Source organism: Oncorhynchus clarkii, chromosome 1 (genome assembly GCF_045791955.1).
Source record: "Oncorhynchus clarkii lewisi isolate Uvic-CL-2024 chromosome 1, UVic_Ocla_1.0, whole genome shotgun sequence".
Taxonomy (NCBI): Eukaryota; Metazoa; Chordata; class Actinopteri; order Salmoniformes; family Salmonidae; genus Oncorhynchus; species Oncorhynchus clarkii.
The window spans coordinates 67,920,339-67,935,886 of record NC_092147.1 but is presented as its reverse complement, the minus strand read 5'-3'; the positions used below and the strand labels follow the sequence as shown (position 1 = coordinate 67,935,886).

The 15,548-nt window shown below is 43.5% G+C and overlaps 1 protein-coding gene across 20 annotated transcripts in view; it reads right to left on the bottom strand.

The window, feature by feature from the left end:
• The window catches only part of LOC139411172 (baculoviral IAP repeat containing 6), a 158,844-nt gene that overhangs the window by 90,847 nt on the left and 52,449 nt on the right, over nucleotides 1–15,548 (bottom strand). For 18 of the 20 annotated variants that reach the window (XM_071157089.1, XM_071157148.1, XM_071157191.1 and 15 more), the window contains 8 exons: nucleotides 15,344–15,452; nucleotides 14,991–15,215; nucleotides 13,472–14,357; nucleotides 13,230–13,373; nucleotides 7,679–7,808; nucleotides 2,450–2,581; nucleotides 1,941–2,099; nucleotides 1,176–1,349 (listed from right to left, as the gene is read on the bottom strand). In XM_071157089.1, coding sequence (XP_071013190.1) covers nucleotides 1,176–1,349; nucleotides 1,941–2,099; nucleotides 2,450–2,581; nucleotides 7,679–7,808; nucleotides 13,230–13,373; nucleotides 13,472–14,357; nucleotides 14,991–15,215; nucleotides 15,344–15,452 — 1,959 coding nt within the window. The remainder of the gene's footprint in view (nucleotides 1–1,175; nucleotides 1,350–1,940; nucleotides 2,100–2,449; nucleotides 2,582–7,678; nucleotides 7,809–13,229; nucleotides 13,374–13,471; nucleotides 14,358–14,990; nucleotides 15,216–15,343; nucleotides 15,453–15,548) is intronic. The other 2 variants (XM_071157181.1, XM_071157238.1) reach the window with 1 other exon arrangement.

Here is a 15,548-nt window from a genome sequence, read left to right as displayed (position 1 = left end):
TTAGTGGATTCGGCTATTTCAGCCACAACCGTTGCTGACAGGTGTATAAAATTAATCACACCGCCATGCAATCTCCATACACAAACATTGGCAGTAGAATGGCCTCCCTGAAGACCTCAGTGACTTTCAATGTGGCACCATCATGGGACACCACCTTTCCAACAAGTCAGTTTGTCAAATTTCTGCCCTGCTAGAGCAGCCCCGGTCAACTGTACGTGCTGTTATTGTGAAGTCGAAACGTCTAGAAGCAACAACAACTCAGCCGCAAAGTGGTAGGCCACACAAGCTCACAGAACTGGACCGCCGAGTGCTGAAGTACGTAGATTGTGTAAAAGAAAATCGTCTGTCCTTCCTTGGTTGCAACACTCACGACAGAGTTCCAAAACTGCCTCTGGAATCAACGACAGCACAAGAACTGTTCATCAGGAGCATCATGAAATGGGTTTCCATGGCAGAGCAGCCACACACAAGCCTAAGATCACCATGTGCAATGCCAAGCGTCAGCTGGAGTGGTGTAAAGCTCACCGCCATTGGACTCTGGAGCAGCGAAAACATGTTCTCTCGAGTGATGAATCACGCTTCACCATCTAGCAGTACGTTGAACGAATATGGGTTTGGCGGAAGCCAAGAGAACACAACCTGCTCGAATACCTAGTGCCAAATTTAACATTTGGTGGAAGAGGAATCATGACAATCTAAACGATTCATTGCTTCCAACTTTGTGGCAACAGTTTGGAGAAGGCCCTTTCCTGTTTCAGCATTACAATTATCCCGTGTACAAAGCAAGGTCCATATAGAAATGGTTTGTCGAGATCGATTTGGAAGCACTTGACTGGCCTGAACAGAGCCCTGACCTCAACCCCATCGAACACCTTTGGGATAAATCGTAAGACCGACTGCAATCCTGACCTAATCGCACAACATCAGTGCCTGACCTCACTAATGCTCGTGGCTGAATGGAAGCAAGTCCCCGCAGCAGTGTTCCAACACCTAGTGGAATAACTTCACAGAAGAGTGGAAGCTGTTATAGCAGCAATGGGGGGGGGACACCACCATATTAATGTCCATGATTTTGGAATGATATGTTTGACAAGCAGGTGTCCACATACTTTTGGTCATGTAGTGTAAGTTTGAATGCGAGTGTGCGCTTGTATTTCTTATGTTCTCTGCCATACCTTTCTCTGTGCGGAGACGTTTGAAGGAGTCTGTCTTCGAGATCCCGGGGTCGGAGATAACCTTGGAGCCCAACTTGACAGTCAAGTCGATGGAGTGGTAGCCCTGGGGAAGCTTGCGGTCGTAAAGCAGGGTCAACAGCTGGGCCAGTGTCATCTCTGCCGGCAGGGGCTGACCTGAGGGGCGGTGGAGGGATGAGACAGCGTTCACAGTGAGGAACCAAAACCTTGGTCACTCTCTGGTCACACTACCAGGCCCAGAGGGACAGAAAACCCATGACAACTACGTGACATGAAGGCTAGTGACCTATTTAACAATGACTACATGTGAAGACAAGACATAATGGATGGAGTGCTGCTTGTGCCCATAGTAAATGTTTGTTTGCAAACAAAGGTCTGATCATGTCTTCGCATATCTTCCCTGAGTTAGGTAAAACTTGGATCTTGCTGGCCTTAAGGAGATAGACAGGGGGGTAAGGCCCTTCGATAGACAAACATTCTGTCCAAGGGGTGTACATCAAGCTGCGTCACGCTACAGAAACAGGAGATAGGAGCCTATGAGCTGTTCCAGTTCGCACAAGCCAGGGCTCGTGCAAGGCTACTTATGTTTACCTTGACAACCCAGGGTCACAAGACCACAGACTAGAGCAAGCCAAAGGACACTCGGGCACACTGGCTCAATGAATTGGCTTCGTCAGATGAACAGGCTTCACTTGGCGGAGGGAAGGTGCTGGAGAGAGAAGGGAGCTGTTTGTGTGTACACAGTACCTGGTAGCAGCTTGTGGTAGAGGTGGAAGACAGGCACGCTGAGAGTTTTGGCAGAAGGGTCCACACCTGAGGCTGTCAGCTTATCGCTCATCACACGGCCCCTCCGCGAAGGGGGACGAGGAGGGGTTGACAGGGCTCTCTTCGACTGGGACTTCAAGCCTGAAAGGAAAACACACTCCAGTCATTTACCATGTAAAATTGACTTTTACATGCTAGTGTATGTGATTCTAGAGGTGAGCGCTTCCGTCTAGTGCTTCTTATCAAACAGTGTCTATATTTTGGGATATTTTACACATTGTATTTCCATATACAAATAGACCAATCGTTTACATTCGGGGGCAGGAGCTCAACATAGGGCTGGAAGGCCAGCTTAAAGCAAAACAATACCTGCCATCTAATTAGTTCTTTAGAATCAATTAATCCATTCCTGCGAAGCCACAATGATTGGCAGGCGTGGGAAGGAAAGGATGCGGTGAGGGTTTGTGAGGATGAGGGGGCCAAATGTGTACCTGAGGCCACGACGACACTGAAGTTGTCCTGGAAACCGCTGTCTGTCTTCATCTTCTCCTTCTCGTCGTGATTCTTCTTCTCCTTGTCCTCTTTCTGCTCATTGATCAGCTTGGCTGTGATGCTGGGGGTGTCTGAAAGAGGGAGCACATTAGAACCACCCTTCGGCAACAAGCCATCAAAGCCACTTGTGCTAATTGTCTTAATATGCATAGCCCCAGTGGCCGACTAGCCATGTGCACACAAGTATTAACTAAAGCCCGATTTATCGGTTGACCGATATTAAATTGAGCGATTCGTTTTTTACTATTATAATTTTTTTACCAACGTAATTAGACCAGTAAATAGTAAATATTATCATGCCATGGTATACAATCTGATATACTACGGCTATACATTTGGGTGTGGTTTTTTCGCCCTCGCCTGAGTAGCCTTTTTTCACTGCCAAAAATAAAAATAAAACGTTAGTGTTCAGCGAAGTAACACAATATTAAACACAGGTAGCCTAGTCAAATAACATCCAATCACATCAACCGTTACTCTCGTGGGAACCCTTCACTCTTGTGCAGACGTTTAGAAACATGACAATTTGACAAATAAGCCACGGGAGTTGTTTGAGCGAGAATAAAGACGACTTTCAAGTAGTAACACATGTAAAAAAGCAACAGATACCATTAATAAGAAGGTGCTAGAAGCGTCTTATATGGTGAGCTACCGAGTGGCTAGGACATGCAAGCCCCATACCATTGTGGAGGACTTAATTCTTCCTGCTGCCGCGGATATGGCTTGGACAATGCTGGGGGAAAAGGCCAAAAAACCTACACAGATGATGCCTTCATCAAACACTGCTTCACGACGCATCAGTGACATGGCAGGATATGTTTTGAAACAATTACTGCTTTGCATACAAGCCAGTGAATTAAATGCATTACAGCTGGATGAGTTGTTGGGGAATAATCAGAATTGGTTGGTAACATAGGTAAGATGTTTTATATTCATCATATGTTTGTAAATTACTTCTCATCAGAATGTTATTTTTGTATAATACTGTGGCGGGGTTGCAGTATCTGTTCTATGTCAAGACTAAGTTGCTTGGGCCGGAGAGGGGGGAGAGGTCAAGCGTGTATCTCTTGGCTCCACAATGTCTGTGTGCCAGTCAGTGTGTCTCTGTGATCTTGTCAAGATAGGATGGATTTGATATATGCCTGTTGATATGGAGGATTGGTTTATGGTTCTGAGTTTGAGAAAATAACATATTTTAGGAGACAAAGCTGAACGATTTATTATGTCTATGCTGTCTGACTATGTGTGTTTTTTGCTATTAAAGGATCTCAGTTGCAATGTGGAAGGGACTCTCAGAGAATTCATTGATAGACACTGAATTGATCTGAAAGTCACAAGGTTGTGATAGAGCTCATATAATTAAAGATGGACTTTGATAACTAACTCTGACTTGTGTGTGGTTTGCTCTCATGATTTGGTAAATAGAGGAAATTTCCACGACAGAGTCAACAGACGTGGTGGGCCTGGCCCAGCTCCTGGTATATGTGTGGTCAATTAAGGAAGACATTCTCTTCTGCAAAACACTGGAAACCAGGACAACAGGAGAGGATCTTTTTAAAGTCCTGGACAGCTTTGTGACATCAAATGGACTTTGGTGGTCAAGATGTGTTGGTATCTGTACTGACGGCGCAAAAGCCATGACAGGGAGACATAGTGGAGTGGTAACGTGCGTGCAAGCAGTTTCTCCCGACACCACTTGGGTACACCGCAGCATCCACCGAGAGGCTCTTCCTGCCAAGGGAATGCCTGACCGCTTGAAAGACATTTTGGACACCACAGTGAAAATGGTTAACTTTGTTAAAGCAAGGCCCTTGAACTCTTGTGTATTTTATGCACTATGCAATGAAATGGACATCGACCATGTAACGCTTTTACAACATACAGAAGTGCGCAGGTTATCAAGCTGACTCGTTTTTTTTTTATTGAGATGAGTTTAAAGTTATTTTTACTGACCATAATTTTCAATTGTCTGACCGCTTCCATGATGACGAGTTTCTCACACGACTGGCCTGTCTGGGTGATGTTTTGTGTCACCTGAATGATCTGAATCTAGGATTAGAGGGACTCTCCGCAACTATATTCAATGTTCGGGACAAAATTCTGGCTATGATTAAGAAGTTGGAGCTCTTCTCTGTCTGCATTAACAAGGACAACACACAGGTCTTTCCATCATTGTATGATTTTCTGTGTGCAAATGATCAAGCTTACGGACAATGTCAAATGTGATATTGTGAAGCACCTGAGTTAGTTGGGTGCGCAATTACGTAGGTCATTTCCCGAAATGGATGACAAACAACTTGATTCGTTATCCCTTTCATGGCCTGCCTCCAGTCCACTTACCGATATCTGAACAAGAGTGCCTTATCGAAATTATCACTAGCATGAAAACTAAATACAGGCAGACTGTGTGGAGAATGATTTAGGACGGACTCTCTACAACACAACCCAACATTGCAGAGCTACGTGCATCCTTACAAGCCCACCCTTCTCACCTGTGGTGAGTTATTCACAATTTATTTTCGATGAACAAAAGTTTGTGTAAGATGGTTAAATAAAAAGCAAAAATTATTATTATTATTTGTGCCCTGGTTCTATAAGAGCTCTTGTTTAAATCACAATCCATACTTCTTTTCATTCGAGCTATAATAATAAAAATCGGCAGATTTAGCAGTTATGGTGAATATTTCCACTCTAAAATTGGAAATCGGTATTGAATCAAATCCCCTATCGGTAAGTTCTAATATTGACATCAACCCTAATGTAGGCGCAAACAAGGCTATGCAAACAACTAGAGATACAATCAGCTGACAAGTAGCTTGCCCATCTCAGTCCTCCATTCCCTGAGAGTTCAGATAAAATGGTCTTGATAGCAGATAATCTGGCATTAGCAATTCCAAGGGCAACTAAGAGCAGGCTCCTTTAAAAAGACCCCTGGCTAGCACTAGCTGTTTGCAGCGGTCTCTGCTGTGCTCCCTTGCAAATGTAAATATTGGACTATAGATTGCGCCTTCCTGTATTATACTTAAGCTAAAATGTTTATTCTATTCTACTGAGCCATTTACTTTATGATCATATTCTTATCTTGTATTATTTCTTATAGTTGAGAAGGAACCTGCAAGTAAGTATTTCATTGGACCATGTGTATCCTGTACATACGACTAATAAAATGTAAACTTTTATTATTAACCGAGCCTACCCCTGCCTCCCTGGGTAGTGCCAGAAATTATAGGTGTGGACATCATCCCCCTACGGAGAAGGGGACAGGCCGGGTTAGTTTATAGACAGGACCCAATGACTATTTCAGGAAATGGAGGGGTTATTTATTTTGCACACAAGGAAAAATTGGATTCAGTGCTTCTTAAATAACTCTGGGGCTTCTGGTAAAGGCCAAAACCTATGAGTCCAGCAGCTTGCACAGGGCTATTTCAATCACAGGGTTGACCAGCAGGGTGCAATAAAGGGGAATGAGGGTGTGGCATTTAACTTGCACCATGTTAGGCTTGTGGGTCTAACATAGTGCCAGTTTACTGTTGAAAAGTGATATCCCAAGTATAAATAAAATAAAGTATATACACTAAAGGGTAAAAAAAAAAAAAGGGAAAAAAAAGAAAAGTTGATCAATATATATATTTAGACACCTGCAAACTTCGAGTAGAGCATTCAAAAAGTTGATCTGATGGCTAATCCATGATTTCATCCACCTCTCCCTTGCTTTGATGAACAATAGAGAAGACCGGACAAGAGAGGAAAAAGCCACACCTCCAATTGTGCTATGTCATGACTTACCTGGACCACCTATTGAGATGTGCCTTATGTTAAGTACACTGAACAAAAATATAAAACGGAACATGTAAAGTGTTGGTCCCATGTTTCAACGCTTCATACGCACACAAATTTGTTTACATCCCTGTTAGTGAGCAGTTCTCCTTTGCCGAGATAATCCATCCACCTGACAGGTGTGGCATATCAAGAAGCTGATTAAAACAGCATGATCATTACACAGGTGCACCTTGTGCTTGGGACAATAAAAGGCCACTCTAGCATTTGCAGTTTTGTCACAACACAATGCCACATGTTTTGAGGGCGAGTGCAATTGGTATGCTGACTGTTGGAATGTCCACCACAGCTGTTGCCAGAAAGCTGAATGTTAATTTCTCGACCATAAGCTGCCTCCAAGTCGTTTTAAATAATTTGGCAGAACATCCAACAGGCCTCACAACCGCAGACCACGTGTAACCACTCCAGCCCAGGAACTCCATATCCGGCTTCTTCTCTTGCGGGATCGCCTGAGGGGGGTACTAAGGAGTATTTAGGTCTTTAATAAAGCCCTTTTGTGGGGAAAAACTCATTCTGATTGGCTGGTTCTGGCTTCCCAGTGGGTGAGCCTATGCCCTCCAAGGCCCATCAATGGCTGCACCCCTGCCCAGTCATGTGAAATCAATAGATTTGGGTCTAATGAATTTAATTCAATTGACTGCTTTCCTTATATGAACTGTAACTCAGTCAAATCTATGAAATTGTTGCATGTTGCATTTATAATTCTGTTCAGTATAATTCACCTGTTAAATGAGGTGAAAAGGAGACTGGCGTGCCACTAAGTGTAGCTACGTTTACACTGACGTGCTCTCTAAACACAGTTAGCACCAGCTGATCCACTCTGTAGCCATTGATCAGAGAGCGATCGTCACCTGCTGGAAAGCTAATATGGTGGGACGCTCTAACGCATTGACATTAATGAGGCGATGTGAGTGGACGCAACTGTCACATTGGAAAGGTCAATGTTAATACCCAGGGAGATTGTGTGTGTGTGTGTGCGCATATGTGTGTGTGTGTGAGACTATGAGGTGCTGGCATGGGGTATAAACTTCAAATATGTCTGCCTTTTCAAATTTAAGGACCCAGTGAGAAGAGATTAAATGCTTGAATGACGAGTAGCGTCCGGAGAGTGGGTTTCTCCCATTTAGATCCTGTGTGTCTGTCGTTGTGGGAGGAGGGTTTATCTGAGTGGCATTGGAAACACTCAGGTCCTCTTTATCTGAGGGCCACTTAATATTGATTAGGTTGATGCTGGGGCAACAAGGAAGTATGTTTAAATGTAATTTCCGTTCTGCAACACTAATTGCCCTAACTGTCAACAGTGACAGGTTGGGTAGGGGCAGCAGACGTACCCGACACCCGGTCCAGGACTTCAGCGAGGGTGGTGGAGATGGGAAGGTGGAGGGTGCGGTACTTGTGCCCTGCTCCGTACATGGGGTGCTGGATCACATGGCTGGTAGCGTTAATGCGTCCCTTGTACAGCTGAAGAGAGATGAGAAGGTATTAGGACAGTACAAGTACAAAACACCACTGCCACCAATGTTATGAACGGTCATGACTTCAAGTGAGAGATGAAAGATACAGGATCACAATGCAGGGCCACTTTTGGAGTAAATGAAGCTGGCCTTGGCTGTAGACTTCCACTCCTGCCTTCACTGGAAATAACAAGGCTTCTCATTCAGGCATGAATGTTACATGTCCACAACATTGAAGGTGACATCTATTGCTTTCTGCAACCTGCAGGAGACAGGCATGGTGTTGCCAGAGCATGGCTCAGCCGCTAATGTTGGATGGACAGCTCACTGTAGCTCCAAACACAACCTCAGCCCCCTCATTCAGCTCCTTCACTGTCCCCACAGTACACACACCAGACAAAATCACTACACTACAAACACTAGCCTGGCAGGAGATTTAGATTATGTAACCTAAAAGGCTGTTTGAAACATGCACCTTTAAAAAGGTACTGGTGGCTTTTAGGCAAGTCTGATAGACCTCTCATAGGAAGCAAAATGTTCTAGACTCCATATCTTGGTATGGTAGCTAGTACAATAAAGTACACTATTTTTAGATTGACAGAAAATCAAAATGTCAAGTACCCTCCAGTGAGAAGCAGATTAGGGAGAAATTGAGTGAGGCTTTCTTAAATATCAAAGATCAAATTAAGAGAGTATTTTCAATGCTGATGAAATAAAAATGTTGAGCCAGTGTAGAGTAAACCATTAACGTTTTTGTAAATCTAAAAAGGCCTGATGGAGTAAAAAAAAAAAAAAAAGTTTTTTTTTTTTTTTTTAAAAGGTAAAAGGCAACACAAAGTCTGACATGAGCTATTTCGGGGTCCTATAAATTCTGCATTGCGGAGAACGCACACGCAATCCAGATATTAAACCGGAATTCAACTGTATTCAAACATTTGTTGAATTTAGAAGGAAATCAACTAAATATATTGAATTTATTAGAAAATGCATTAATTTGCCCAAGTTAATCATAAGACATGAAAATGCATCAGTTACCTAGCAGAATGTGTCATTTTTTGCATCAATCTAGTGGCTATTTGTTTTGCAAACTCTGCAACCACATGATCACTACAGAAAAATCTCTAAAGAAAAACATCTTGCTGGTGCACACTTGTAAAAATCATAATTATAAAAAATATTGGTCCCCTGATGTGTTTTAAGCATTGTTGTGGACTTAGAACATCTAATTGCATTGTTTTTCTAATAAATCAACTTTAAAAAATTGACAGCAAAAACAGACAAAAACTAAAAACATGGAAAAACTCAACTGCACCAAGAAAAAATATATATATTTTATAGGGCCCTATCTGGGGCTGTTGCAGTGACTGTATTAATGCCACATTAGCAGTCATGAGTCATGAACGCCGTAGTCGATACCCGTTATACAACACCATTATACAATACATAGCCTACTGTATATGCACTGCAGAAAAACACACACAAAAAAGATTTAAGATGTCTTTGATACATAATTGGTCGAGCCTATACTCCAAAATTAAACACATTCTAGTAAATCGCCTTTGATTGTGGACTATATTATATGCATACTGGAGAATGGTTACCTTAAGCTATGCTCCAAATCTTTCAGCCATGAGTCTGGGAAAGAACTTTGATGGAAAATGTTATGTTGGTGCTTTTCTATTTATACACTTCTGTGGTCTGTGTTCGTGCTTTTCTAATAACCGTTTTCTGTGTTCATGAAAGTGACTGATTACACGAATCCTCACTATCAGTATCTGCGATTTGGTAGTAGACCCTCGCCCAGACCCTTGTTTTGAGAACGAAAGCTCTCTCAGTTTCAAGGTCTCAGCATAGAGAGAAGTAGCCTATCAGTCTGTCACAAGCATGACCCAGTATTGGTCAGTCACATGAATGAAGCAAACGTTGATTCATTAATTTTGGATGAATAAGCTAAATCATGCAAATATAACTTGTCTGTACATAAGAGATCTCACGGGACTTCCCCAGGACAGCTCCTGACAGACGTTTACTGTGGTGCATCAAGTTGGTTGCAACCACTCCAGTTAACTGATAATAAACAACGATTATTCAAGTGTCCCTGTATAAGAATTTCTACAATAGAAAGTATAGGCCTAGGCGATGCTATTGGTTTGTTGATTGTACAGGGCGGCTTACAGAGTTAGCCTACAATTATTGTGAATTTGTATTCGATTTTCAATAGTATTTCCATAATTAATAGGCTGCCATTACCTTTAGCTACAGAATCTCTCACTACCGTGCATTTTCATCTCCTCCTCTCTCTCCTTCATTCCTTTCTCAAGCACGCAGAAAGGGGCTGTCAGTTTAATGAAAGGTTTCATTGTGAAAATATGTTAATATCGATGTTCCCGAACAGATTTCACTTGATTTCCCAAATTAAGCACTGGGTAGCTGCAGGAATAGGGTTGGGGAGCCCATGGCATACAAAGTTCGGTTGGAATATCACCAGCCGTGCAGTGAAAAGCTGCATGCTCCTCAAACAGTGGTTGATGCGTGGCGTGAAACAACTGTTCTTATAAGCCCAGACATTCCTATATGAAATTGCGTGTGAAAGCAGAGTTTAGATGGGTGCCACTAAAAAGAAGAGATCCCAGCTGCTACTATATTTATTTCCAAGCTGCTCATATTAAGCACAAGCTCCCCTATAAAACCGGAATAGCCTACCCGGCATGATTGAAAAACAAACAGGCGGGAAAGTAGCCTCCATTTGCTATTAGAGCTCATACCAATGACATGTCATTTTTCCCTGGCCCCTGTTCCTGTACATTTGATAATGGGCCATTTCAATCAAAACAAATGTCACATATTAGCAAAGACAAGATTAAATTGAGAATAGTCTGATGGGTGAAAATATGATACCTTGACGAGAGAATAGTATGTGCAGCTTGATGCAACAGAGGGCAAGCTTTTCTTGCTACTTTCTCAAATCATCAATAGCCTGTCGTCGCACCATGCAGCCCATATATATGTGCTGATATCTAAGGTATTCTCAGGTTTGTATCACTCACAATTAAAGTTGCAAAAAAACTAAATCTGCCGTATATGACGGGTTTCAAATGATCAATTTAACACTCAACAGCACTCTCTCCGGAATGGGAAAAATATTTACTTTTTTAGCGGGTAAATCAGAATTAATATTGCAGAGAGATTGTGGCTTCTATCAATGTAATTATCTGCAGCATTTACAATCCCCCATAACTATTTTAACCTGTTAAGCCTATAGGGGCGCTATTTCATTATTGGATAAAAAAACGTGCCCGTTTTAAGCGCAATATTTTGTCACGAAAAGATGCTCGACTATGCATAGAATTGACAGCTTTGGATTGAACACAGTCTAACGTTTCCAAAACTGCAAAGATTTTATCTGTGAGTGCCACAGAACTCATTCTACAGGCGAAACCAAGATGAAACGTCTAACAGGAAATGAGCAGAATCTCTGAAGCTCTGTTTTCAAATGTCTCCTTATATGGCTGTGAATGCAGCAGGAACGACCATGTGCTTTCTGTGGTTTCTTCAAGATGTCTGCAGCATTGTGACGTATTTGTAGGCATATCATTGGAAGATTGGCCATAAGAGACTACATTTTCCAGGGGTCCGCCCGGTGGCCTTTATCTAAATTCGTGCGTAATCTCCAGTTGCGGTCATTTTGTCCTGGGATTCAGAACGAAACGCACACTTCCACGAAGGATATATCATCGAAGAGATATGTGAAAAACACCTTGACGATTGGTTCTAAACAACGTTTGCCATGTTTCAGTCGATATTATGGAGTTAATTTGGAAAAAAGTTCGGCGTAATTGATGACTGGATTTTCGTTTTTTTTTGGTAGCCAAACGCGACGCACCAAACGGAGCGATTTCTCCTAAACAAATAATCTTTCAGGAAAAACTGAACATTTGCTATCTAACAGAGTCTCCTCATTGAAAACATCTGAAGTTCTTCAAAGGTAAATGATTTTATTTGAATGCTTTTCTGGTTTTTGTGAAAGTGTTGCCTGCTAAATGCTAACGATAATGCTAACGCTAAATGCTACGCTAGCTAGCTACTGTTACACAAATTATATTTTTCCTATGGTTGAGAAGCATATTTTGAAAATCTGAGATGACAATGTTGTTAACAAAAGGCTAAGCTTGAGAGCTAGCATATTTATTTCATTTAATTTGCGATTTTCATGAATAGTTAACGTTGCGTAATGGTAATGAGCTTGAGTCTGTATTCACGATACCGGATCCGGGATGGGTAGATCAGAGAGGTTAAATATATCTCTTCCATAAAATATATGTTCCTTTATGTTTTTCCCCTAACCTTTCCACCCCTCCCCTAATTGAAGTAAACTAATTAAAATATTATATTTTTTCAGCCAAATAAAATTATTTTATTCTTAAAATAAAATCATAAAATAACGGCACGGGACTTAAGCATGTCTTGTCTGCTAAACAAACAAGCCTACAGCATGACCCACAGCTAAAAAAAACATACAGTAGGTCAACTCGTATACTGTTCTTCTGAAATGCATTTTCTTTAAAACCTGACTAAAATAAAAAGGGATTTATTGTGATGTGTATATTAAATAGATTTAGACTTTTTTAAAATGTAGATGTTCCAAAGGCACGCATCAGCAGCTTGTATGCATGGAGACCCGGAAACTATAAACGTGTTTGTTAATTAATGGTCAATTACAGAGAGACTGGCAGTCTTTTGCTGGAGAATAACTGGCTGACAAAATATCATGACCACCACAGCCCTAGCCCTACCTAATGTGTAAACACATTATCATGTAGACCCATCCTGCTATTAATCACCTACTGATCATACATAATTAACCTTCACTGATGTGATTCCCAGGACACCTTGTGTAATTAAGCACACAAATGACCTAAAGTAGAGGTATGTTTGAGGTATGTTTGGCTCGTCGTGCATAACCAGGAACCTTTTGGCATGCCGTGCACAAGTCATCCTTCACCTTGCCCATGGGATGACCCTTACCCTTCCCTGACAGTGTTAAATATCACCAAAACGGGATGGGGCAGAATAATGAGGACAATGACAGGCTGGAGGTTCAAATGAAATTAGCTTTAGACAATTGAAACCACTTTCTCTCCCCCTTCCATGACTGCTCGCTAAACTGCTCGCATGACAACTAATCATTGAGGAGGGTGAAATATGGAGCATTATTTTGACTGTGCTGTTTCTCCGACAAGCATCAGTCTGGGGAAAGCCTACAAGTGAGTGTGGAGGGATTTTCTGTACTGCTGGGCTGGCCTCTTGTGGTCATCTTGGGATATCACATCACTGACAGTTCTTTCCTTTCCAATTTGGAGGAGAATAAAATTGCTCCAAGTAAGGTGAGCTGATCCTAGATCAGAGCCTACGGAAACTTGGTACCCACCGGACAGGGCGACTGCAGGAAGACTGTGACCTTCTCATCCTCTAGCATGAGCTGCAGGAAGAGCCTGCGGATGAAGCCAGAGATGTTGCCAGAGACAGGCACGCTTCCACGCTGAGGGGCCGACTGGAAGAGCTCACACAGCACCTACAGAGAACAAGAGCCCACCAAAGACACACGTTAGTAATCTATCAGATACGGTTGGTCAGGGTGGAAATGTGTGTAGTCAATGCATTCCACCGGACCTGTGCCATGAGCCGCTGGTTGTTGGGGTGACAGGAGATGCACTGCAGGAAGAAGGCCACTGTGGCGTTCTCGATTGCCGTCCTCTGCTGGGTGGTGAGCCCGCTGCCCCTGGTCGAGGAGGCCAGAGAGTAGCGCGACCCTGAAGGCTGGGGTGGGGGCGGAGGAGGGGTGCAGCACGCACCACCAGAGGCAGCAGAGTGAGCTCCCGCGTGCCCATGGACACCGCTGGTTCCCCCTGCGCTGGCGCTGCTGTGGCAAAGCAGGAACAGCAAAGCGGTCCACAGCAGGTTCACCTCAGGCCCACCTAGCCAGTCCTTCATGGCATGACTGTTCCCAACCTCAGTGAGGAAACGCAGCACTGGGGCTGCCAGCTCTGCAGACAAGGACGCCCTGCTCTGAGAGGAAGATGACGAAGAGGAGTGGTGGTTGTGATGGTGCTGCCGTCGTTCGGCCTGGGCGGTGGAGGGCAGGGGCAGGCCAGCTGCAGCCAGGAGACCACAGCAGAGTCCGGCCAGGCTGCGGACCAGCAGAGAGGGCAGGCCTGAGTCCAGCAGCTGCTCTATCGCCCCGGGTGACTGGGAGGCTGCAGCCAGAGTGGTCAGTTGAGACTCAGACAAGGCGATGGGTGGCCGCGCATGTTTGGAATCGTCAGTGAGGCCAGCGCTGGTGGTGGCGTTAGCGCTGCTGAGGTCATGCTGTTTCTTGCCGTCGTCCGTCAGGGAGAGGCGGTGCTGGGCGGCGGTGGGCGGGGCTACGATGCCCATCCAGGACATAAGCAGAGAGAAGTAGCTGGGGTGGATGTGGCACATGGAGCAGAGCAGGCTGTCTACTGCCTTCTTCAGCACCATGTTACACGGCAGGGACATGGACCAGTTGTATAGAAGTCTACAGGAGAGACAGGGACAACAGTATAAACAAAGCAAGCAACACTCACAGCTATCCCTCTAAAATCAACAGGTCAGAAACCTTAATCCTTCAGAATATTTTCACTCCAAAAGTATTGGCAGTGACACATTTGTATTTGTTTTGGCTCTGTACTCCAGCACTTTGTATTTGAAAGTATACAATGACTGACTTTAAAGTGCACTGTCAGCTTTAATTTGAGGGCATTTTCATCCATACTGGGTAAACCACTTAAAAATGGGATGAAAATACCCTCAAATTAAAGCTGACAGTGGAACTCACTGTATGTTTTGTACTCTCATTTCCCTTTTCGATGTAAAGTGTTTACAGAGTATATATGCAGTATTCATGTTTACAGAGGATGTGTGTAAAATGTAAGACATACCAAGATGGGGATGAGAGGAACTTTAGACTTAATCTACAGCTTGAAAACATCAGGGAGATGTTTTCTCACCAGGGTACAAAAAAACTAATGTTCTTCAAACTGATGGCTCAAAGCATGCGAAAGCTCTGCTTAGCTTTTCATGACTGAACAAAGAGTACAGAATCACAGTGGATGAGCTAGACTGAGTAAAGGATCAACCAGTTTTTATTTTCTGACAATATAGCACTTACTCAAAGAGCTCTCTGTTGAGCAGCACTGGGAGGTCGTAGTTCACGGGCAACTCGTAACTGTGCCACAAGATGGCCGCCACACCGTGGAGGTGGGAGGGAGAGGGCATGACGAGGCCATACTCCCGTGACGAGGAGCTGCTCTGGCGGATGTAGCCCACGGGGCCACTCCTCTTGTGTGCCGCCACCAGCGACGAGTCATGGACCCATTGGAGAAGGGCGTGGATCCTGGAAGGAGAGACAGGGATTACTTGGTCAATATTAACATATCAAGAGCTGCTTTCACAGATCCAGAATACATAGACCCAGCAGTACTAGGCTCTATACTACACCAGTAGATGTTAAGTGGTCTTTACCTATCCTTAGTCGCAGGATCCTGGGTGGTTCCCAGCTGGTACAGGATGTCAATGGTGGAGTCTGAAGAGAGTCCGTTGAGCCTTCCGAAGAGCAGGGGACTGTTGAGGTCTAAACAGAAAAATCACAATGATTTAAGTACAATGACAAAAGGCCAAGACCTATTTGTGAGATTCAAACGAGTACAATGTGATCAATGAGCATTTT